This window comes from Caloenas nicobarica, chromosome 2 (assembly GCF_036013445.1).
Source record: "Caloenas nicobarica isolate bCalNic1 chromosome 2, bCalNic1.hap1, whole genome shotgun sequence".
In the NCBI taxonomy this organism is placed as follows: Eukaryota; Metazoa; Chordata; class Aves; order Columbiformes; family Columbidae; genus Caloenas; species Caloenas nicobarica.
Window position 1 is genome coordinate 49298265 of NC_088246.1, and position 26157 is coordinate 49324421.

The window sequence follows — 26157 nt, forward strand, 5'->3', positions numbered from 1 at the left end:
ATTCCTACACACTTTATAAACAGCTCCTCTACATCATCAGTACCATTTAAATAATTTCTTACCATTCCAATAGGCAAAGTTAGTCCCACCTATAAACATGTACCTAAAAAGGAAAAAGAGCCATCCACTTAAATCAGGTTTTGCTGAATTAGGAAAATTAATCCCCCCAAAATTAACCTCTACTGAACACACTTACAGGTTAACGTTAGCACCACATGCCAGGATTTCATTAAGTGTTTTAGCTATAGTTTCTGTGGGCACAACAGAATGACGGTGCCCCCAGTGATCCAACCATCCAGTATAAAACTCAGAATTAACCTGAAAGGAGGAAGGGCAAAAGAGGAAGGGAAAACATGAAGCAGGAACAAGAACAGAATGCAATGTGATTTAGGGTTACTAACTAAGAGGGAAGGAAAAAAGGCACCTTGACTCATTTGAGTCATTTTTAAACTACTATAAATACAGTAAATATACACTAAGTCAGTCCTTTTCAGCAAATTAGTGGTCAAAGAAATCAAAGGACTGTTTCAATAATTTTATAGGGACCCTCTGAAGATCATTGCTTAAGTACCAAAGAACACGGATTTCCTTGGAACCTGTCAATATGAACGTGTTTCAGATGCTTAGCATTCAAATAAGTGATGGAAGCAATAAAATCTCTGACGAACAGCATATATACACTAGATGCAATGAAAAAAAAAAATCTTTCAAATACTCAAATGACGTTCTAAACAATTTCATAGCACAGAGATAATCCTGCGCCCTCAGTGGGCTTTCTCTCTCTGTCAAAATGGCTTCCAGTGATCTCGCATCCCATTATAGCTTGTGTAAAACCTCTAGGGCAGCTGAAAACAGGAAGCAACTTCTAACCTGCCCTTTTAATGTTGCTTTTAACTTCCACCCACACATGTACCTCGCTAACTCATCTAATCATACTGTTTCCGCTGCTTTGTAAACATTTGTCTTAGCAAGGAAAAATACTGAAACGAAATCAATACCTTTTGATACCAAAACAGTATTTGCGGAACAGCAGTTAAAGTGGATTTGACAAACACACACAGAAGCTCGTCTATTCAGTTTTTCTGACTGACTTGGAAGTTATGTCTTTGTAAACACGTCCCTAGAACTGTCCAATACACTTGCCAACTCCTCTTTTGTTAACTACTACAAGATTAGGAACGATACAAGAAATTTAAGTGAAAAGACATACCAAAGGGCCTGTAGGTTCACTGCCTCTTTGAGCTAAGAATGCTGCTGTGACATTGCCACCTATAAGCAGATAGAAATAAAATTGAGTTGCTATATCCATGACTTTTTCAGTCCTTCATTTTACTGAATCAAGTGTCTTATCTCTCTTCCAACATCTAGCAAAAATCCAGACAAAGTTACTTCAGAAAACACAGGAATCAATACCTTTGATTCTAGTGCTTAAGTTGCAGAACTCATTTTAAATATATACATACATGTATGCACAAATGTATGTCTTTGCTTTTGAGATACATCTGAAAAATCCAGCTTTTCTCAGGAATTACATCCTGGCATCAAAAAGCCTGAGATATGTCAGAATTGCTACTTGGTCACTGGAAAGTCAAGGCCTGGGTTTGTGGTACCAAGGCTGTGGGGAAAAACAGAAGCCAGACAACCTCTGCACAGGAGTTTCACTTCTGATCACTCCCAGTGGCTCAAACCATAGGGACTGGAAATAACTACTTCCGAGAGTAGCTCACCATCTCATAAATGATACATGAAGGAGTTCACAATTTCAATCTACTTGTAAGAAAGCAGATTCTTGCTAAGCACACATTTTTGGCTGTAGAAGGAATCATGTATGAAAAAGGCTACATAAAATATGGAAAGATCTATCTTGGAGTACTTCTTGTGCCTTAAACTGATTTTGCCAAGTCTGTCCAGTATACGAACATTTACATCATTAACTCTCCTCTTCTATCTAAAGGGCATTTTCTGAACACGCTGTGGTTGCTTATCCATTCTTCAGGCCTATATTACAGTGAATTGTGGCAGTGTGCACATTTATTATGCTCTTCAGCAGTAATATTTTTCCAGTAACCAGTGGCTTAAAAATAAATTAATTACGAGGGCTGAATTCTGGGATAGACAGAAGATGTAAAACAAAAACAAACAAAACCCACAAACAAACAAACCCAACACCACACACATAAAACCACCACACGCATCAAAAAGAAATTAAAAAAATAATTAAAAATTGAATCGATGCCAACTATTACTGCTAATTTTTAGAGGATATGCACTATGAGCAGTGTAAATTGTTTATTCATGATGCGAAGAAGTGATTATGACTCTCTAGCTGGGTACTTGTGGGTGGCTCGTGTACATTTCAGAGCACATCAAATATACATAAATGCTAGGGAGTTGGACTTTGATCCTTATGGGTCCCTTCAAACTCGAGATATTCTATGATTTCACGATCCTATGACCTCATGTAAACAAAGCTGTCAGGTTTTTCAAGCAGTCAGGAGAGTTTGTCCTGCCACAAACACACGCACAACAGAATTTTTGGTAACAAGCCGCAGTTTCCAACCTGGGGCAAAGTCCACTGTTGCGTAAAGACCCTGAAGAGTTCCACATCTCAAGTGAAACGGGCTTGCACCATCAGTTGTGAACAGTACCACTTCATCCCCAAGATGCTGGCGGAAGAGCTTCAGAAGGGAACGCAGATAGTCATAGTCGCAAGCGAAGTAGCTTCCATACTCATTCTCTACCTGCGCAGTAAAAACAAGTCAGTAAAGCAGTGGCCAGCTTCAGTCTGCATCTGACACCAAGAATGGAAAGCACACAAACTGTCCTCTTCCTTTGACAGCAATGCTGAAAATGTCATTTTAACTCCAGACCTAAGGAGTAAGAGAAGACAACACTTCTAGGCACTCATTCCTCTCACCTGTATCTCAGGGTGGAGCAATCATTCTGTGGAGATATGTGATTTTCCTACTTAAATCACTCTCCACATAAAATCTCTACCCTAGCTACTTAGCAACAGTGATCAAAACACAGTTTCTATTAAAAAATTTGAGAGCTACAACCCACCTCCCAAGCAGAATAATAAAACCATAGAATGGGTTATGACATGATCAAAACTGCAGCAAAATTGGACCTCCAGAACAGAGACACCTTCAAGATACACACATGAACAGCAAAGCCCTGCAATGGACTCAAAGGACTGAGGTGAAAAGGACAACCCTGCTGCTACTGAGAGGTACATTATCTTGCCCTCTTCTCAACGGATGGACTTTCAAGCTTCAGATCTAATGCCATGCACACCTGAAGGTTATTTCTACAAATCCTGTTATAAGCATCTTATCTCTGACAAGGAATAATTTTGCCCAGTGCTTTTACTCAATAGACATAATACATAGTTCAAGAACAATGATTTTGGGTATAGTATAAGAAGTGTCTCCAACCAGTGAGTCTAAAAAGAAAAGTATTAAAACAAAGCTTTTGTTATGGCCAAATACTAAGAATACAAAAGTCACCACTGCACATCTAGAAGGAGTTTAAGAGAGAAGCTAGAGAGTAGCTACTCACTATGAACACACAACATCGTGTCCTGAAACATTTACAGCTTAAGTTAGATGCTAAGAACTAGAAAGCCTCATTTTTGAGGCTGTTTTTGTCACAAGCTTTAGGCTCACTCCATGTTGCCTTTGGTTCTATCTGCAGGTATCCTTATTCGCCTTTTTCCTGTCAGAGGGCTTCAGGTCATTGTAATGTACTGTGGCTTTATGCGAAAACTGGGATGAAACTCAGATCTAGAAAGTCCCACAGGTTTCCTCTATTGCTTCATATAATTGTGGGAAACAACTTTGATAGAGACAAGTGCTTTCTGCATTCTGGAAACAGTGCATCCGGCTCGTTAGGATAAGGGATTTCATCAGAATCTGTCAGCTACCTGAAACTGTTAAGGAATATGTGACATTACCAGGCAACGCCCATGGAGTGTCCGCGAGAGCAACATAAGCACCTGTGCTGCTTGGGTTCATTTGATTTTCAGGAAGTTACCTGCACCATGATGATTGGACCTCCATTTTGATAGAGGTGAGGCCTCATCTTTGGCAAAAGGACACCCATCCATTTCCCCACTGCTGCCAGGTAATCTGTGATACACAAAGTATAAATGTTTCACTTTTCCAATTTTTTCTAGTTTTTGTTTTAAATTATATATGGGTAGTCTTTACCTAGTGTCCTAAATATGTAAATTACAACAGAACAGCATTTAATAAACTGATGTGCTCTTATACTTGTTCATAAATGCCAGCTTCCAGTACAGTTTACTAAAAAATAAAACATTTAAATACTGATGAACTTTGAAAATCACCACAAAGACTTCAATGTCTCACACATGTCATCCTAATGCATTTCTACAGGAAAACAAATTTGAATGTTGCTATATGTACTATTTTTTTTAAATAGATAACTTATCCCACAATAAGCAGAACTGAAGTAAGATACATATCTTTGTCCCCTAACATGCACTCCAGTAAGCACATTAATCTCCTGTGTCATCCCATCCTTGCATGCCTGGTCCTTGACCAGGTGGCACACAGGAATCCTGTAACAAATTCTGGAATTACATGCACACTGACCAGCCAGGAAAGACCCCCACAATGAGTGGCCAGTTGGCCGCTGAAAAACTCAAGAGCTGAGAGCTACTTGTCTTTTTCCTCAATGGTGACAATAATTTGTCTCTTGGCACCAATTTTCACTAAACTTGTCAACACCTTGGAAACTTTCTACCCTCCTTTGTTCATTCTGTATACTTCTCAAATGCACACTTCTACTTAAAAGTACGGAAGGTTTTACTCGTAAGATAACTTACACTGAAATATGAATTATCTTGTAATGGCCTCAAACAGCAAGTCACCTTGCTGCTAAAGTGTATTTTTGCTAGTCCTCTTTGGTGCCTCTACCTGAATCAGAAGACCTGAGAACAATAGATTTCTTCTCCAGCAGCCATGCAGGAAGACCTCCCTGAGAAAAGAAAGGAAATCACTTCAGTGACCATTTTTACAAAATGTAAGAAGAATTTAGGCTTCTACAAAACATATACTGAGACCTGAAGCTTGATTTTCTACAAGTAATAATTCCCAATAAAAAAAGAAATACAAATGAAGCTTGCATTGTAAGAAGTCACTTAAGATGCATGGATTTTAATACACTAAACCAAGAGTCTTGTCTAAGGACACAAGAAGTATGTTCATCTACTTTAAGACAGAAATACTTCCATTAGATTTACCCTAGAAATTAGATAACTGTTACAAAAGGCTGTACCATGTCCCATTCTGCACAGATGTAAGGTCCAGCTCTCAGGATAACCAGCAAACCAGCATCATTAGCAAGCTGCAGGAAATGCTCCAGATCTTTATCACCAGAAAAATCATACACGCCCATCTGGGTTTCATGGTAGTTCCATGGCACATACCTATGAAGAAAGAAAATCACCTTGCATTAAGAATCATAGAATAGTTTGGGTTGGAAGGGACCTTCAAAAGTCATCTAGTCCAACCCCCCTGCAATGAGCAGGGACATCTTCAACTAGATCAGGTTGCTCAGAGCCCCGTCCAGCCTGGCCTTGAATGTCTCCAGGGATGGGGCATCTACCACCTCTCTCCGCAACCTGTGCCAGTGTTTCACCACCCTCATTGTAAAACATTTCTTCCTCATGTTTAGTCTGAGTCTCCCCTTCTTTAGTTTAGAACCATCACCCCTTGTCCTGTTGTAACAGGCCCTTCTAGAAAGTCTGTCCCCATCTTTCTTACAGGCCCCCTTCAAGTACTGAAAGGCCGCAATAAGGTCTCCCCGAAGCCTTCTCTTCTCCAGGCTGAACAACCCCAGCTCTCTCAGTCTGTCTTCACAGCACAGGTGTTCCAGCCCTGTGATCATTTTTGTAGCCTCCTCTGGACCCTCTCCAACAGGAAACTGAGACTAAACCAGGAGTCTGAACAACAACTGTTTGCACCACACATCCCAGAGATCTGTAATATTGAACTGGTCTTCAGATCAGTAAAATACAAGAATAACTCCAGGCCCTTTCTTCTGTGAGGTACTTCATATGGCAAAAAGCGTTAAAATTAATACTCAAATAAGGCTTAGTACTTTGCAGTATGTCTGCGGGAGTCCATATCAATGCAAGAAAAGATTTTAGCAGTGCCATTTTGAAACCGCAATGGCTGTTCCAAAATTTAAGCAGTTAACAGTTTTGATGTTAGCAAGTTAGCTGTCAGTTTTATAGTGGTGGGAGGTTTGTGAAGAGATGAATCCTGTAAACCACTCACAAAGGAGGTGGTCAAGAATGAGCTTGCTCAAGAAAGCCCTTGATCCTTTGCAAATGGATCATCCAGGTAGCACAGGTAAGCACTACACCAAGTAGGCAGACAGGTCCATGCTGTTGCCACTATAAAGAAGTTTAAAATGTCTAAGCCTCAAATGATGTTGCATCTAGGTCCTGAATATTTTCATTGACCAGAGCAATGCAGGTTCTGGAAAGCCAGCATGGGAAGAACGGTCAAGTTAGAGAACACTAAGGTGCCCAGGAGCTCTGACAAAGTAAAATCTCGTTTCAACCAAGTAATAAAACATCCAGACAAACAGATGACCATTTGAGAGAACATTTCTCTGCTGCTTACAGGACTTGGGAAACCACAACCTCACCACAGAACACCTCATGGAAGATAAAAACAACACACTTGGTTGTAAAGCAACAAGCAAACATGTTATCTACCAACTTCTATGTGTAATGTTGTAGCTTATGGCCCATGCTTGACAACCATGAGAGTTTTGGCTTGGGACAGTACGAAGTGGCATTCACAGAAAAGACAGACATTAAAATTAGGATGAGTACAGACTGAGCAAGGATTCAAGAGAATGGGAAAACTCATTCTCCAAGTGTTTACTTCTTTGTACATAGCTTTGTAATTCCTCTAAGAGAATCATTGCCACTGTTCCAGAGAGGACAATTTGAGAAAAAATTGTAAAATGAAAACCGTGGTTAGTCAAGCAAAGATCCTCTCAGGCAACACTTTTTTTTTTTCCTACTGTCTGTGTTTATTTGTATGTTCCAGCACTCATTTTGTAAGAATTACCCAAGAAGGAAAGTTCAGAAAGCACTGCTCTCGGAAAGCAAGAAAAACAGGAACCCTCACATGAGCACACTACCAAAGCGGCCACAATCAGACATATATGCACATAAGCATCAAATAGAAACACGATAATCTTTCAGCAACATTAGTTAATATTATAGCCTCACAAATGCCAAAATCTTAAGCCTCTGTTTGAGAAGATAAACCTTAAAATTTATATGCCAGGATGGAGTCAAAGCAACGCACTAAGGAATCAAAATGCAGTTTTTCCCCTCTGTGTAATATATTTTCTTTGTCAATCTGCTCTAATTGTTTCCAAAGCACATGACTAACTTATTTGTAGAACAAAGTAAATGTGCATTTAATGAATATATGAACCACGTGAAAATACATTGAACATTAGTTTTGTGCACTTTGTCTAAATTTCAAGCAGAGGTGCAAGCCGATTGCTGACATTTAAGATTGAAGTAGATAAAGTAGAAAACTATTTAAAACAAATGACCAACCTACCTGAAAAAAACCAATACCAGAGTATCGTATTGTGCTTGCTTTCCCTGTTCCATATACCATTATCCAGATTATCACTGCAGAATAATTTTAGTTTGCTCTAAGCCATAACAGCTATGTTATTTTCAAAGCTATTGCTTAGAACCACAGAATTAAGTGAGATATATATATGTGACTATGGATTTGTCAAGGACAGGTAAACATAACTTCATTTGTTCACGGAAAAGCCTGCCTAAAGGATTAGAGAAAAGGAAAAAAGGTGATGTCTCTTGACTTAGCAACACTTTTGGTCCTTTGCTGTATGACATGCCTATACGCAAACATGAAAAAAAGAGAGGCTAGTTGGTATAAGATTCACATAGAATAAAAAATAACCACAAAAGAAAACCCACAATTTGTTGGGAAAGTAATCTGGTATTTTGAGGAGTATCCCAAGTCTCTTTTGTAGGTCTAACTATATCCAAAGCTTTTACTTATCCAGGTGATATAACACACAACGTGCTTTGTAAATGGGGAGCACTGCAAGTCTGTCTGTGAACACGATCAGGATTCTAAATGCTCTCAACTAATGAGCAACATGGTCTGACATCAACAAGCAACTCCGAGTTATCACTACTTAATCCTCTCTTGCATAGGAAAAAGCAAAAAACACAAAACGAGAAAGAGGACATACAGAGGTGGTATTAATAGGAAAAGGGTTTGCAGAAACCATAGAAAAGTACCACCTGACTATGAATCACCAGCATGAATCGGCAGTAAGAGACAATGCTTTTTCTGGGAGGAATTAAGAGGCATTTTGATGTAGCAACTCATTCACTGAAAAAAAAATGTGTCTAGCAGAAAGCTGCATCTGTTTGAGCAAAATAAAGATGACTAGATATTAACTTCATAACAGTTTCTAGCTGCCTAAAATACTACTACAGAAAACCAGCAACTACTTATATTCCTTTCTCTTTAGACTACTGAACAAGTTAGTTATAACTGGTAAGTAAATTACAGGTTAATACAAGAAAAGCATTCTAGCTGTAGTTTAACTACACCTTGTAACCTGTTAGTTATGAAAATATACTCATTGAAGAGTTTACAAATTTCTTCTAAAAGCAAGTCTGAAGGTCTAAACATGCTTAATAGTGTCTGAGGTGAGGACAAAAAGGTTTCCCCAGCTCCCTTACACTCAAGATGGAAGAAGATGGAAAAATTTTTCTAGAAACAGTTTCAATTTATGACCCATGCTTCCCCACAAGGCTGGAAAAAAAGCAACTTTTAGTGAAGAAGGGAAGAAAGTGGAGAACAGAATTTATGTGAAATGCTTTCTTACAGAATGAATCATGATATAAATGTATTTTAAACACTGGTCTAAAAATTGTTACTAATACACTTCAATCCCAGTGTATATTTTCTACAGCTAGCAACATCCTCAAACTAAATCATTTTACCTTGAAATGGTTATTATTAGCAATTATATTTCCCATATACCATTGTACAAATATATAGTCAGTTGTTAATGCTGTGCTCCTTTAGCTATAGAATAATTAATTTATAAAAGAATGCCACATTCCTTTTTCAAACTTGAGATGTGGTATTTCTTCTGTACTTGAGTAATGACTTTTACTCTCCACTTATATACAATTTCTAAGCTTTATCATATAACCTCTCTTTTCTTTAAAAGTCAGTTTTCCTCTCCTATTTCAGAGATATGTCAACAGGCAAAAAACCTCACTTAACTACCTTAATGTACAAGATAATTTTCTCTGTAATACCAGGTTGGTTTTTTTAATAGTGTAAAATTAAATCGCTTGTACTATTCATAAATAATAGAGCAGCATTTTGTACATTCTAGTTAAGTTACACATTTACAAGTCATTAGAAAAAGTAAATTGTGCTTATTTTTTAAATTGATATTCTAAACAGCAGCTCTTTCTTAGAGGGAATTTCTACAGGTTTACAGTTTTCTGCTTATTAGTCAGCAAATACAATAGAACAAATAAAACGTTCGACATTCTTTAACCTTCTATCATCCTGTAAGGTAACTAGCGATTCTTCCAGGAAGCTTCTCCACTGATCTATAAATCCTCTAAATATTTAGCCCCATCTGGTGGTTAATTGTTTATCTCCTCCCTGCCAAAAGAAACCAAAACAAACCGCCAACTTTCAGTCCTCTCCAGATGTCTCTGATAGCATTTGTTTCTAGCTGGCAAACACGGCTCAGGAACTGAAAACAAGGACAGATGCCTCTGCGTGCTACCTGCCGGGGTCGGGAGTGGAGCTCCTAGGTCGACATCCATCATCTTCTGGGATAGTACACCAACCACAACATCAAATTTCAGCCTGTTATTTGGAAGGTTTAGGCCTTCATATTTTAAGCTTTAACGCAAGACCAAGCTTCCTGTCACCTGTTTTCTCATATTCTGTTATTGCTTTAGATGTTTCCAGGTGCAGATGCTTATATCTCTATATATAAATAGATAGATAGATATTCTGACTACACCCATTCAAGAGCCCCACATGAGCTGCTGACTCACTCATTAGCTTAACAATGCATCAAGGCACAGCATAGTGAGTTTTGGAAACTAGGCAGCAGAAAGCAGGAAGGAGAGCAGGTCTGGCTTGCTTTGACCACAAGGTATGTACAAGGACAATCCTGTAATAAAAAGATCCTGTTTCCCTTGAAGTGGTTAAGCCTCACTGTGAGCTCTTTGATAAGAACAAGGAACGCTCCCATATTTCAAATTACAGCAAGACTCTTCCCTATCTCACGGGAAAAAACGCAAGCAGCAAAATCAGTGTCTTTGGAGGTGGCCCCAAGACTGCCAGTCCAACATTCTGCCAGAAGGTCTGGTAGTGCTGCTGCTCATTCCAGAACAACTTCACACAACTGGTACCTCAGTCCCTTGCTAATGATTTTACTGCTCCAGGAAAGTTCAGCAGAGGCATGAACAGGCCATTTCAAAGAAAAAAAGGAAGGGACTGCTTGAAAAAGCTGGAAATGAACAGAGGGCACTGAAGATATACAGGTGTTAGTAGGAAGAGGAAAATAAATCAGAGACATAAGTATGAGACACTACAGATCACATGAGTGACAGAGCCACTGTCAGGACTCAGGCTGACCTTCAAGCCAGATATCAAAATGTATAATTTTCAGGTCCATTTAAGATTACTTTTATTGCAGAAAAAAAAAAAATTACATGGGCAATTCCAGCAACTCATCCTGAGCAAGTGTGTCGCTTAATCCCATTGTTCTTATGTGAGGGAAGATAGAACTTGCTTTCTTTGTTAGGAAACAACAGAAAACACCCACCAAAGAAAAAGTCACTACACCATCACAACACAGGGAAGAGTTTTACAACACACAAAAAAGAGAGAGACCCCTAAATTTGAAAAAAGGAATAGCTTTTCTTTCCCTGTCATCTGTTCTTCACATACTAACCCTTACTAATCACATCCTTCAGCGTACAAGGCAACCTTGCCACTTGCAGGTGAAACAGAATACAGATTTCAAGGGAGGGAGAGGAGAGAGAGTGCAACACTCCTGCTGAGCAAATTGCCCTGGCCTACAGGCTGGGCAGTCCATAGCACACAAGCAGGTTATTTCAAAGAGGAGTTCTATAATGAGTCCTGTAATGATTTAGGAAAGAAAAAAACAAACATGTTTGGGAATTACAACCATTGCTTGAGAAGACTGTACCTTACATTTTTCTAATATTCCTCTTCCCTTGTGAACAAAGCTTTGGAAAAAATCAGAGTAAGCTGCATTTTTTTTTAACCTGTGCCTCACCTATTGCAATAAGTACACAACCAGGTAGGAAAGACAAAAAAGATGGACTAAAGGTTTGGTTCATGCAACCAAAAGCTGTTTAAACTCTTGTGGTGTTTGGTTTCGTTGGGGTTTTTTGTTTGTTTGTTTTGGTTGGTTGCGTTTTGTTTGTTTGTTTTTAAAGAAATACACTTACTGCCTAACCATTTTTTCTAAACTTAAACACTCCTGGTGAAATAGCATTAAGCATTACTGCAGCCTTTGCCAATATTTTCAAGGCTTTAGGGCCATACAACCTAGGTTGTACTAAGAGGTTATCGTCCCCTCTCATCTCATCTGCCTTTTGACCAGAAATTATGATGCCCTTGGCAGAGGCAGAGCACATACAATGATTTTGTAGTTGCCAAAGTTCACAGTCCAACAATTTATTTCCAGTCAGAATTGCACTCTGGTTTGTGAAGCAAGAGGTGTTGTTTATCCGCAGGGAAGTGGACTGTCAGCTATAACCTGCCCAGCTGCCCCAGCCTACGCTGCTAGAGGTCACTCTGTACCACTCTTCACTTCTCCAGAGCCTTCTCACTTATTATTTAAAAATCAATAAACCAAGAAGCAACGGTAGCATTCCACTTAAGTACTTCTCATACATCACCCAGGACTACAAATCACTTCAAAAGTCACCAGCTACTTACGTTTGAATGGCATCAAGTCCTGCCATCTTCATCTTCAACAAGCGGTCGCTCCAGTAATACCGGGGCACCCGTGAGTAGTGAATGCTACCTGAGATGTAACGGAAAGGTCTCCCATCCTTGACAAAGCAGCCACAGTCATAATCAATCCCAAAACTCCTCTCGGGTATATCCTGTGTACAAAATACAATTAAATACACAATATAATATTTTTCTGCCTTTAAAGACATTGAGACCACTCTACAAAACATCTGTGGGTTGTCCACAATAGAAGGAAAAATGGTGTCAAAGTAACTGATGGTGAATGGCCCTCCAGTAGCTACATATAGCCCACCTGAGCCTAACACCATAAACCATTCAGCAAGGACAGAATTCTCTACTACAGCAAAATATGCCACACGCATGCTCCACTTTTAACGAGTATATAGCGCCATCTTTCTACATTTTGCAGTTGCTTATACCACTGCAAGTGATGAGGAATTAATTAGGGAAGATGTGGTGAATTGGCAACACTTTGCACCCAATGCTTCAACTTACTAAACTGTTGGAAAACACAACCCTAATTCCAACTTAATGCCACGCTCACGTCTAGAAGCAAAAGCCAGCTGGAAGCTTTTGAGGAACAAGTATCACATTCTAAATGCTCCAGGGCACCAATAAATAACACGTTCGAAAGCTCAGTTTCTAGTAAGTGTAAAACTGTCTGATAGATCTGTCTGGCAAACTGCATACATTTATGTAAGTCACTAAAAATTAGTCATTTTCTGAGTAAGTCCTACTTTCCATACTGTTTCAGCTAAGCACACCCAAACCAGTGGAACTTAAAGAAGCAGGTAAAGAATAAGAATCTGCACTTCCTAGTCATAAGAAAAAAATCCCTTAACTTCAAGAGCATGGGATTACTCTTCAGGTGAGTCTATGATCTTAGTAAGATTTTAAACTACCATGACCAACAACAGTACCTCTTTTGCTTGTTAAAAACAACAAAAAACAGAAGACCTTTTTTAAGTGCCTGGCCCTATGCGTTTAAGAACCTTTAACTTTTAATTTTTTTTAAACAAACCTTAACATCTCCCATCTTATATTTCCCATGTGTCTTTGGCATCCCTGTCACCAGTACTATTTTTGTCCTTCACACACCACTGAATAGTTGGTTGTTTGTCCTCATGTTCTATGACTTTGCATTTTATCAGATTCATTACTGCACACATTTAAAAAAAAACCACACTTCAATGAAAGTTCAGTAGGGATTTATGAAGTAAAATTACGAGTCAGCAAATGTAAGCAGTTAGTTCTTCATACCTATCAGAAAATGTCTTAAGTCAAACAAATACACCTTGTGATTCTTTGGTTGTTATACTAGTACAAATGAAACATACCTTTCCAAAGTGTAAATTAAAAGCTGTTGAAGGACACTAGCATTGTTCTTTCAAGGATCGGCCTTAGCCTGCCCCATATTGAGGATAGGGCTTAGCAATTAGGAAATTGATTACATTAAATAAAAGCAATGAAAATAGGAAGGCAAGAGAGATGTTGACCATCATACAACCGCACTTGACCCCCACTACACAAGAGCCATCCACCATCTGAGGAGATCTGCCCAGAGGTTAAGCAGGGACCAAGAGACCACACAATTTTGAAGAACCTTCCCATGAAACCACTCCTTTCTGTTAACTGGTGAACAATGTGTACAACTACAGCTAAAGAAAATCAAAATACAGCAGGCATGTGTAAATATAAAGCTGCAAGTACTGAGACTCCTGGCCAACAACTGGACACAGCTGCCAACCAAGACCATACTCTTTGATCAATAAGACAACAAAAAGGAGCCAGTGCAATGTGTCATAGGCCAAAAGAACAAAGAAAAAAGAAAACACCCTCCGGAAAACTGGAGAATGAAATTGCTGAGTAAACATGCCTATCCCTAAGCTGATATTAAATGGAGCAACTGAATGAGATAACACTCTACAAACATTTGAAGACTAAAAACTCCAAGGAGGAAGAAGACTACAGTGTGTTGCAACCTGCAATAAAGGCATTTCTTCACAGAAAGCATTAAATAAAGTAGTGAAAAATGTCTTAAATGCACATAGCAATCCAAAACATTCTGCCAACAGCGAGCAAGTGAAATTGTCTGTGTGGTGGACATATAACAACAGATGTGAGAAGATACATCCCTGAGCTGGCAGGGACACAACAACTATAAGGGATTGCAAAGTATTGCACAGGAGAAGCTATTTAAGCCCTGATCCCACAAACACAGACCCATTCCTAACATGATTTAACAAAAGAGTTCCATGAAAGTTGAAATAAATCTTGACTAAACCAAGGTATGGGTGTGCCAGGTGTCCACAAAGTCAGACCCTTACAGAGCTGAGAAACACAAACCAACGGCTCCGGAACAAAAGTAACTCAAAAGGTTGGGATTCTCCCTGGAGGATGAAGTTGCATGAGTAACTCCAAGCTGTTAAACCTCAAGTAAATTACCGCTACAGAGGATGCACAGGTATCTACCATCTGCTTACTCTTTCAATTCAAATCTAAGTGACATTTTGCTCATCTTTAATTTATAACCTGCATGTTGATTTCCTGGGCATGCTGCACTAGGATGGATCTGTACTGTGTGTATCCATCCCCTAAGGAAGCCATTCACCCTAATCAACACCAAGCAGATGTTTCACATTCTTCAGATGTTTTTTACTCTAGGACACTGTGACGAGTTGAAGCATTAACGTAGAATCCAGTGCTTCAAAATGATTAGGATTAAATAAAACTCAGAACCCAAGTGCAGCAATACAATTCTGCAATACTAACTAAAAGTATTAGGGGAAAAAAAAGCACATTAAAAAGCCATTAACCCTGGAAATAAAGAAGGAGAGTCAAAATAAATGGTTGTTTCCCTCTGAAAAAGGATTTTAACCCCCTCACTTAGATGAACCACGTCAAGAGGCCTATGGAAAAGACACTTGCTCGATTTATGGCAGGTAACTGTTGAGAGATGCTGAACATCGAGTTAACTCTTTACACAGCTCCATACTCAGGGGACAGACACCTCTGGCAGAAAAAAAATAATTTCTTAAAACAATAAAACAATGAAATATTAATTATGAAAGTGATCATCATTGAACTGGTTACCATTTAAAGGCCACACTTTTACAGCTGTGACCATAGCTGTAAGTCACATTCCTTACACATACACCTCCTGATACTGTGTTATTATGAGGGTGAGGAGGGGGAGGAAGCTTCCAGAGTCCTTAAGCTGATTCATCTCATTCATTGCCCATTGTAAACAGGCTTTCTTTCACAATCAATTATTCAACGTTCTTTTTATTGGCAGTGCATGACTCCATCCATGGCTTGCAGAAGAGAGACCGCAATGAAACATCAAGAATTTATGTCTGGCTCTGTCAGTGTTGTATACTCACACTTGTTAATACAGAGCAGGAATGAATTCCCTGCATCTCCCTAAAAGCTGGGGTAGTGGGTCTGCTGGTTTGGTAAGCAGATTCAACAGACACAAACCAACTGCACAGCTTAAGATGCCATTTCATCTGTACCACATCATACTAACACTCAGCTGAAAAGTCAGACCCTTAGAGGCAATGGTATCTTACATGCTCAGAACATACTCGCAGAGAAGAGGGGACAGCTAAAGAATTTGTCTTTTCTTAAATCAAGTAAGAACTTATTTTTGCAACCTTAATGCTCTTTCAACATCTTATAATGTCTATGTCTCCCAATATAGGAAAAAAAAAAGTCAAAGCTTCAGCACACAACGCTATTTAACAGTGGCTAGGATCTAGGATCTCCCATTCTGCAAATTAACAACGCAGGGTTTTTTTATTTATTTGGAAAGCAAACAAATGTGGATACAAATCCTCAATGAACCCTCCCATCTGTGGAAGATTTCTAGCATCTCTCATGTAGACTATTCAAACACAGAACACTCCTTTCAAGGCCCTTTCTTTACCCCAAAGCTTAAGTACCAAAACTGAGAACCACAAACCACTTGTTTTCTCCTGCTCCTTCAAAAAAAAAAAAAAAACCCTCTTGGTATCCTTTCTCTGCATCACATCCTCATCTCTTCAGCCTGCACCTCACCACTTCATCTTCCTAGTAGGCATTAGGCAGATTTAATAGTGGCCTTACCTTTTTCAATTTCCACCATGCCTCACTAAGCAGTATGGGTGTAAAATTTCCCCAAACTAGTCAGATTTATTGCCAGTAGCTTTTTGTTGGTAAACAGAATTAGTGTGTTAAAATGATTCATCATATATTGCTACAATAAATACTGGTACAAAATAAAAGGCCATTAGAGGCATCTTTCTTGACAAGTGAATAAAGTTTTATTAAATTCCAACATTTAAAGCATTTGTTATACCACAATTTACATATTTTCAAATCCACTCTGTAATGATTATATGATGTAATAAATATAACTTTCACAAAGTGATTATACTATTCTATTCCGGTATTATTCTGACAGTGATAAACTCCCTCCTCCAATGAACTGGCCTTTAATAAGAAGAAATATATATTCATTTAATTAAGTGATCCAGACCAAATACATTCCATACATATTTTTAAAAAATACCAAAAAACAAAAAAATTACAAAATAAGCAGCACAGCATTTTTTTCCATCTTGAATACTGAACACAAGTCTAAATTATGCACACTCAAGTCAAATTGGGAAAAGTATCGAAAAAGCCTTGAAGGACAATTACGGATTGCTGTCTTAGAGAGATTTTTAGAAAAGGTCCATTCCTCTTACTACCAAATAGAAAGTTGATCTCAAGACACCTTACAATCACACTTTAAAAAAAAGGCTTTGAAGTGTTTTGGCACAGAAAGAAAACATTTTAAGTGAAAATCATCAAGTAAACAAGCTTTCGGAGGGAGGCAGTTGCAATAAATTTATGAAATTATAATAGGACCGCTCCTAAAAGGATGTGTATCTGCCCCTAAAAGGATACACAAAGACCTTCAAAGAGGAGCACGTACAAAGAAATGAAGAAGTCATCTACGCACCCCTGCTACTGAAGGATCGCTTCAGGTAGGTTTTTGCACTCATTTGGACTGAATGGGGAAATAAAAAGGGTAGGAGAAAAAAAAAAGCGCAATACTAGCAACTCACTGGGAAACCAATACCACTGAAAAACAGTCCTACAAAAGCCTCTCAGTAAGGAAACTAGCTAAACAATTAATCTTCTTAACACAGTAATAACCCTCAGCATGACAAATGAAAAGCTGTCCTTCTGGACCACTGGCCTAGAGGGAACACTCTGCTCTACTAAACCCAGAACCCAGCTTTTAACTGAAGGCATGTTGATAAGTAAACAAGTTATAGGCTATGACGATTCTCTCTACAGAAGACCACTTGACACTAAGCCACTGACAGGAAAGAACCTCGGAAGGAACCCATGTGGGCAGTGTTAAGTACACGTGGAAACTTTAGGATACTTAAGCAGATATTATTGCAAAAGCATGAAAAAAAGTTTACAAAATTATAGGTGCTGGACAACAGAAATTATCTAGTCCAGCAAGTAAACTGGCCAGGTGTTCAGTTTTCAGACTAAAAGAGGACTGATTTCTCCATCTCACCAACCTTCCAGCACACATGAAGCATTTATAGCGTTTCTCGATATTCTCCTGCAAGTAAAAATGCAAGATGTTTGTACAGAGAAACAGGACACAAAACCAGCTTGGCAGTTAGAAACTCTGCCTGGGGGTAGAGGGGAGCTGAAGGGAATGGATAAAGTGAAACTTCACAATCTCACTTCCAGAAAAACCCAACTGTACAAAGTCTACAGTACCCTTCAAATACACCCCCACACACCTCCTGCAAAAAGAGAGCAGGAGATGAAGAATAAAGCAGAAGTGTGTCTGGCTCAGGATCACACAAACATGAAGGCCAGGAAAAGCTGACCAGCACAGCTCTGGTCCTGCCATCCTCAGCCTCCTGGGTCAACACCAGTCTCTCTCGCCCCATGCCACACAGGTGCCCCCGAGAGGAACCCAGGTCCTGGTGGGCAGAAAGGCAGCACAAGGGAGACCCTGCAGCCGCAGCTGGAGACCTCGGGGTCAGAGGCAGGAGTCCCAGACTTGTACTGCTCATGGTGTTCCATACAGCAACACTGAATAGACAGGGAGGAGGGAGGAAGACATGCAGAAGTAAACTCTTCCATCAGCTTGGACAATATATGCACATTAATTTACATCCTGGCTTTCTTAGATGAACACAAAGATATGGAAGCAAGAATGTTTTTATTAATATTTTCTAATCTCTCAGATTTCCCAGAATGATATTAGTTTCTGTTAAGCACTTCTAGGAAAGACAGAGATAAATTCTCCACCTCCCATTATCCTGTAGCAGTTATTCTGCTATGTGCCTGTCAGACAACCAGGATGTTTACAGGCAAATGCTATTAAGGAAAGTCACCTGCTGCAGAGTTTAGTCTTCCTAAAAAGGACACCATCTACTTGAAATATTAAAACCTTAGAGTTCAAGTATTAACCCATTGAATCTCATTTGCATTGTTTTCAAATAGCATCTCCTTACTCGTGTAAGGAAAAAAAAAAATCACGGAAGAGAAATTAAGCATAAACAAAAAAATATAGAATAAAGAGAAAATAGACTATTTCAGCTTTGGATTTTGTGCTTTACGTCAGGAGGTACTGTATGCTCAGACAGCAACAGAAGTTACGTTAATTATGAGTTTTCTTTCTCATTTGATTTTATTAGAGCACTTTTCAGTAAGCAATTACTAGATGCCCAGTTATTCTGGGGAAAATGCCTGCTGAAAGAAAGCTTCTTTTACCCTTTGGTATCAGTCTCCCTAGCTTTTTAACTGGAAAAAAAATGAATTTCAGGAACTGATGCCTAGCAATTTTCTGTACTGATGAGCAGAACAGATTGGAAGCCCTAGTGCATGCTATAGACAGCAGGATAAAGGTATCCAGCCTAAAAAAAAATAAATTAAAAAAGAAAAACACAAAAAAACAGAAAAAGAAACGAAACACACACCTCTTGCCATAACAGTTATAGCAAAAGGTTTCTGGAGTTTACCTACACAGTGAACATTTCGTAGTTCCTGCCGCAGAACACGCGTGAGCAATTGCACTGCAAGAGATCAGAACTTCAGCTGTCTGAGATTTGATAAGGCAGCTGCCTGATGGATAACAAACAGCAGAACATGAAGTAGCTGAGGACACAGATGTTACTGAACATGCACAGGACACACATTATCTCCATGACATCAGTGTTATTTTAAATGCAGAATGGCAATAATACTGGAGAAATTTATCCTTTGAGTTCATTATTTTAACATGCCTGATTTGTTTTTAAAGGCCCAAGATACAGTTAGTGTTTTCTGCTCAAACTTAACAGAACCTGCTTGAGTCCACTCTAACATGTCTTTTCTGGCTTTCCTGAAAAAAATATTTGCTTTCAGAGCAGAAGATCCAATATGCTGACCAAAAAGGACAGAGTAAAAGTTTGTCAAATGGAAAGCACCTCAAGGAGAACGTAGAATTATCTCCGTTATTTCAGCTCGGCTGCCCAGCCTCATAGGTATTCCGAAGTACATCGTCCCTGGGCTGACATAGACAAAGGTATTCTGCCCAACTTTGTACAAGCCCACAAAGAAGGGATTCAGAAAATAAGCCCCAGCATTTAGTGGGAACATCTGCCCTCCATGAGTATGGCCAGAGAGAATTAAATTTATGTCTGGTCTCTCCTGAAGGGCCCACTTTGCAGCAATTGGCTGATGAGCTAACAGCACTATTGCATGCTCACTGCTACAACCTCTGAGAGCTCTTTTTAAATCCATGCCATGCCCTGAGTAGCGCAATACATCTGCTTCAATATCATCAACACCAGCCAGGCAGAACCAGTCATCAGCACTCTTTGGTGAAACTATCTTCACATTTTCATTATGGAGTGGCCGAATGTTAAATGATTTTAACAGCTCAAACCAGTTGCTAACATCTGATGTGTAGTATTCATGATTTCCGGTGACAAAGTAAGTCCCCAAAGGAGAGTTAAGTTCTCCAAGAGGCTCAACAGCAGGTCGGATGATCTCTGCCTCAGAGTCAGTCAGGTCCCCAACAATCACAGTGATATCTGGTTTCAAATCCTTAACCATTCTCACAATCATGGCAAGCTTGGTCTTCCCAACTGTAGGCCCCAGATGGATATCTGAAAGCAACACCACTTTCAGATTATTCATTGCTGAGGGCAGCTTGTGAACTGGAACCTCCACTGAATTCACAGTAGGAGGCCGGGAAGCATTTAGCAGCCCAATGACAGTCAGCACAGCAGTCAGCATGACTGCCAGAACTGGTTTCATCGCTCTTCTGCTGTTCTTGTTGCCAGTGCTTGCCTTAGCACTTCTTCCAGCCAAGAACTTGTAAGCCTGCTCTACAGAGCCTAGAGTGAAGAGGAAGAAGATAAGAAGGATATAGGACCCCAGACAAGTGTAGGCAGCTAAAGAAAAGAAATAAGGCTCTTCCGCAACAAGAAATAGCAATGTAAAGAAGCTTGAATGAGCCAAAGCTAGAAACATGAACACAGCTATTTTCCATGGCATGAAAAAGAAGGAGCTGGCAGCTGAAGATCTGGAGAACATAGTGACTGTGCATCTCCAAACATGAAGAGATCCTATCAACATGAGCGTATTAGCAAATAGTGCCATCTGCAGCCTTAGAAGCCGACGCCGCATCCTGAGCTCGAGTTGTTCTGCCAGATAACTCCGCGATAGCATCATGGAGAAGAAAACCACTCCTGCAGCCACTGCAGCCTTTGCTTCAAGAGGCAGTTGCTTGAAGGAGATCATCTTTGCTTCCTGACTGTTCCCTTGTGTTCTGCAGAAGTCTCCAGTAGGCAATAATGTGGTTATGAAGGGATGCCTTGGGTCAACAAAGCCTGCAACCAGGAACCAGTATCAGCGGTTTTAAAATATTACACACGCTCCCTTTTTCCCAAACTGCAATAAAGGACTGTTACTCTGTACAGACTATCCAGGACACTGGGTCATGCAGAATTACTATCACAAAGACAGGGACAAGATTTCTTAATGTGGAATAAACCAGACAACTGAAAACACTGGATTCTGGCAGTCCACTTCTAAGCTCCCTGCCTGCCTCCCTCAATGACTCCTCCTCTTTTTTTTAAATATGCTATTTCCTCATTAAGACTTCCTTACGATAGATAGCAATAGATCACAACAGTGATATGAGTGCTAGAACTAATCATTATAGTATTTGCAAACAATCATTACAGTAATTTGTAGACCCCGTACATGTTCTGCAACTAAGCTGTTCTGCTGTTAACTTAGAACGTGTGCTTTCTGTTCTTCTTCCCAAGCAGTTGGCTCCATCTCAAATGCAGGTATCACCTTACATTAGAGGTATCAAACTAATTTTAACCTGGGCCCACAGTCTCACGGTTGCCTTCAAAGGGATGAATGTAATTTTAGGACTGTATAAATGTAGGAGTACTTACTAATAGCAAGAGTTTCTACTAACAGATGCTACAGCAGCACTGAAATCCCCACTGGAACAGCTACCAGATGCAAGTGCACTCCCAGAAACTGCATAGGCAGACATCCTTGCCTCCAGTTGTGAATAAGACTTCTCCAAAGCCTTGAAAATTGTAAGACCAGTGAAACCCACATTGTGTTCTACTACTCACTTCCCGCTCACTTCCACTGCATGTACAGTTCCCAAGACCCAACACCTATTTCAGCATATCCTGGTCTAAGAGGATATGATTAAGCTGAAAAGGATTAAAACATCACATACTGTGCTCCTTTAGAAGTAAAGGGAGCACTAAGTCCCACGTATTTCTGCTCCCAGATTGAAAATAAATAAGCAAGCATCAGTCATGCTTGAATTGTACCAGAATTCCCTGGTTTGCTTTGTATTTTGCTCAGAGTACACAGTGTTCCTACTTGTGCCCAGTTTGCATGCTTCTATTTAAAATAAACCTACTGTTTTATTTTAACCACAGATTAAAAAAGTTTGGATGGTGTTTCATAACATACGAGACTAAGTCTGAGATAACAAACTACCTTATTTAAAGTAACCATATGTCACTGCATGGTTTTCAGAACACTTCCTGTCTCTAGTCAACACTTAACTAGAGAAAAAGTAATTAATAATTATAGCCAAGATTTTTTTTCTCAGACCTAGAGAACCAAAGCAGCCTTGTAAGGCTCTGCAGTGAGCTTGAGCCTAGAAGTCTACAAACCCTAATTTGCCAGGTTGCTTATCTGCAGTGTATACTTTGCCAAGCTAATTTAAAAGAACATTAGCACCTCTGTGATGTCAGGACCCTGCTATGTTTTGAGGACTAAACCAAGTTTTAAGAAGACCCCTTCCCTCATTGCTTGGCCAGGGAACTGTGGGTTGATAGAGAATCGTGCCTCCCAGCCTCAGTTCCTCAAGCCCTCTCAGCTGTTGCAACACTATTCTTAAAAAACAGTGCTATTTTACACACATGCCTCTACAGAAAATAAACAAACCTAGGAAGATAAGAGTATAAGAACTGTCCTATGGGTTCAAGTCTGCAGTTCCTCTAGATACCGGGCCATATTCTGTCTGGGCAACAGCAATAAGAAATGCTGTTTAAAGAAACTACATTATCATGGCCATTGCCTCTTGTCTGCTTTCTTCATACTCCTCCATCAGACAAAGCTGTTAGAGATGTTGGAAGGCAAATTCTTACCTAGCCATTTTTGTATGTTGTTTATGAAACCAATGCATTTTAATATCACTAATCCTTTTTTTGGAATCTGTTAAATACTGTCCACTTGTACAACCTCCTGTAGCAGCAAATTCCTCAAAATCACTGTATACTTCTAAAGTATTTTATCCATTTTAGGCTAACCTACTAAATCCACCAAGTGCCCCTCTTCTAATCCTACCAAATTCAGTGACTATTGGTTCCCCACTCCTCTTACCCACCACCTTCAGAATTTTTTTAAGCCTCAGCTATAACCTCAACCCTCAGAGACCACACTTGCTGTCATCCAATCTTCCCTTTGATTAGTGTTTCCCAGAAGGCTGCGCAACTTTTCACACAGCCTTAATCACCTGTGCATCATTCAACTAGCAACATCCATTAAGATAATACTGACACTGTGCTTCAAACTCAAGGCTAAAGCAATAAGGCACAGTTCCTAGAGCAACTGTAAAGACCAAGGATTTGCCCAGGCCCATGGTTAGGCAGTAGCAGTGTGCCACAGGGCAGAGCAGCAACAAAGTCATAGAATCATAGAATTGTTTCAGTTGGAAGAGACCCTCAGAATCATCATGTCCAACCATAACCTAAATCTAGCACTAAACCATGTCCCTAAGAACCTTGTCTAAACGCCTTTTAAACACCTCCAGGGATGGTGACTCCACCACTTCCCTGGGCAGCCTGTTCCAATGCCTGATAGCCCTTTCCATGAAGAAATTTTTCCTAATATCCAATCTAAACCTCCCCTGGTGCAACTTGAGGCCATTTCCTCTTGTCCTATCACTTGCTACTTGGGAGAAGAGACCAACCCCCTCCATGCTACAACCTCTTTTCAGGTAGTTGTAGATAGCGATAAGGTCTCTCCTCAGCCTCCTTTTCTCCAGGCTGAACAGCCCCAGTTTCCTCAGCTGCTCCTCATCAGACTGGTGCTCCAGGCCCTTCACCAGCCTGGTTGATGCTGAACCTGGGCAGAATGGGAAAAATTCCTCTCCCTGCCCTCACACACCACAGGAAGAGCAAGAAGAGCAGGTTTTCCCATGGGATCTGCTAATGGAGTGTCAGGATCAGTTAACTGCGGCTCAATTTCCCCTTCCCTCCCCTCCCACCCGCGGCTTGTTTAACGAGCCCTCGTACCACGGTTGGACGGGGCACAGCCGGCAGCTGCGTTCCGGCCCGCGGGTCCCGCAGGCAGCGACCCCGGCGACCACCGCCCGGGGGGCAAAGGGCAGGCACGGCCGGCGCTTCCTCAGCACAACACAGCGAGGGCCAGGGCCCAGCGGGCGGCCGGGAACCGGCAGCCCCCTCAGGATAAGCCGCCCCCCCTGCCCCGGCAGCTACAGGCCCGGCGCCTGCGCCCCGAATACCACGTCCCGTGAACCACAAATCGCTAACGAACTAAAAATGGACCAAAGTTAATCGTCTTCCTCGGGGGGCGGGAGGAGCACCCCTACCAGCCGGGAGCCAGGCCGGCTCCCCGCGCCCCTCAGAGCTCCGGGCCGCCCCAAAATCCAAGGGGCCGCACGGCGCAGAGCCCCCCGCCCCCGAAGCGGGTGGCCTTAGGGGGAAGGAGGAGACAAGAGGACTCACCGCCGCCCGGAGGAGCGCTGCCAAGCCGGCCAGCGGGAGCAGGAACCGAAGCATGCCGAGAGGAGACAGCGGAGCGAGCACCACTCAGGCCGCCATGCCATTAAACGGCGGCGTCAGCTGACTGCCTGCGGGGCCGGGCCTGTCCGCTCCGCCCCGCCCCGCTCCGCCCCGCCGCCTGCCCGGGGACGGACCGGCCGCAGCGCGGGCGTCCCCCGCTCACACCGGCACACGCAGCACCGCCGCTCCGCCGTCAGTGCCCAGCCAGCCGGCTCCTGACCGCACCTCCCGCTCCCTCCCAGCACACAACACGCTCCATCCGGCCCCGGTCTGTTGACTCGCTCCGCATCGCAGACTCTTAGAATGATAGAATCATAGAATAGTTTGGGTTGGGAGGAACATTCAAAACTCATCTAGTCCAACCCCCCTGCAATGAGCAGGGGCATCTTCAACTGGATCAGGGTGCTCAGAGCCCTGTCTGGCCTGGCCTGGAATGTCTCCAGGCATCTACCACCTCTCTGGGCAACCTGTAAATACATTAGAAACAAAAGGAGGGCAAAGGAGAATCGCCATCCTCTATTGGATGTGGGGGGAAACATAGTCACAGAGGACAAGGGAAAGACTGAGGTACTTACTGCGTTCTTTACCTCAGTCTTTAATAATAAGATCAGTTCTTCTCAGAGTACCCAGCCCCTGTGCCAGAAGACATGGATGGGGAGCAGAATGAAGCCCCAGTAATCCAAGGGGAAATGGTTGGTGACCTGCTACACCACTTACGACACACACAAGTGTATGGCGCTGGATGAGATCCACCCAAGGATTCTGGAGGAGCTGGCAGAAGTGCTCACCAAGCCACTTTCCATTATTTATCAGCAATCCTGGCTCAACAGGGAAGTCTCAGTTGACTATAAGTTGGAAAATGTGATGCCCATCTATAAGAAGGGTCGGAAGAAGGATCTGGGGAATTACAGGTCTGTCAGTCTGACCTTGGTGCCAGGGAAGGTCATGGAACAGATCATCTTGAGTAACATCACACAGCACATACAAGACAACCAAGCGATCAGGCCCAGTCAGCATGGGATTAGGAAAGGCAGGCCCTGCTTGACCAACCTGATCTCCTTCTACGACAAGGTGACCCACTTAGTGGATGAGAGAAAGGCTGTGGATGTTGTGTACCTAGACTTTAGTAAAGCCTTTGACACCGTTTCCTTCAGCATTCTCCTGGAGAAGCTGGCAGCTCATGGCCTGGATGGGTGTACCCTGCGATGGATAAAGAACTGGCTGGAGGGCCGGGCCCAAAGAGTCGTGGTGAACAGAGCCAAATCCAGTTGGCAGCCTGTCACAAGTGGTGTTCCCCAGGGCTCAGTATTGGGGCCAGTTCTGTTTAATATCTTTATCAATGATCTGGATGAGGGGATTGGGTGCACCCTCAGTAAGATTGCAGACAACACCAAATTGGGTGGGAGTGTTGATCTGCTGGAGGGTAGGATGGCCATACAGAGGGATCTGGACCGGCTGGATCATTGGGCTGAGGCCAATTGTATGAGGTTTAACAAGGCCAAGTGCTGGGTCCTGCATTTGGGTCACGACAACCCCATGCAACACTACAGGCTTGGGGAAGAGTGGCTGGAAAGCTGCCTGGTTTGCAAAGGATCTGGGATGATTGACAGCCAGCTGAACATGAGGCAGCAGCATGCCCAGGTGGCCAAAAAGGCCAACAGCATCCTGGCTGGTATCAGGAATAGTGTGGCCAGCAGGACTAGAGATGTGAT

General features: G+C 41.4%; 2 protein-coding genes across 2 annotated transcripts in view; both read right to left on the reverse strand.

Moving 5' to 3' along the window:
• Window positions 1-24493, reverse strand: part of GLB1 (galactosidase beta 1) — a 52650-nt gene extending 28157 nt beyond the window's left edge. Inside the window, exons 1-9 of the mRNA XM_065627801.1 lie at window positions 24389-24493; window positions 12063-12232; window positions 5305-5455; window positions 4944-5004; window positions 4036-4130; window positions 2561-2741; window positions 1211-1269; window positions 197-318; window positions 63-103 (exon numbers count right to left, since the gene is read on the reverse strand). Coding sequence (XP_065483873.1) covers window positions 63-103; window positions 197-318; window positions 1211-1269; window positions 2561-2741; window positions 4036-4130; window positions 4944-5004; window positions 5305-5455; window positions 12063-12232; window positions 24389-24442 — 934 coding nt within the window. The 5' untranslated portion in view covers window positions 24443-24493. The remainder of the gene's footprint in view (window positions 1-62; window positions 104-196; window positions 319-1210; window positions 1270-2560; window positions 2742-4035; window positions 4131-4943; window positions 5005-5304; window positions 5456-12062; window positions 12233-24388) is intronic.
• On the reverse strand, window positions 16423-24471 carry TMPPE (transmembrane protein with metallophosphoesterase domain). Its single transcript, XM_065627802.1, has 2 exons — window positions 24389-24471; window positions 16423-20983 (listed from the first exon to the last, which is right to left on the reverse strand). The coding sequence occupies exon 2, from the start codon at window positions 20892-20894 to the stop codon at window positions 19575-19577; it is 1320 nt and encodes a 439-aa protein (XP_065483874.1). The 5' UTR covers window positions 20895-20983; window positions 24389-24471; the 3' UTR covers window positions 16423-19574.
• Window positions 24494-26157: the final 1664 nt, after the last annotated feature.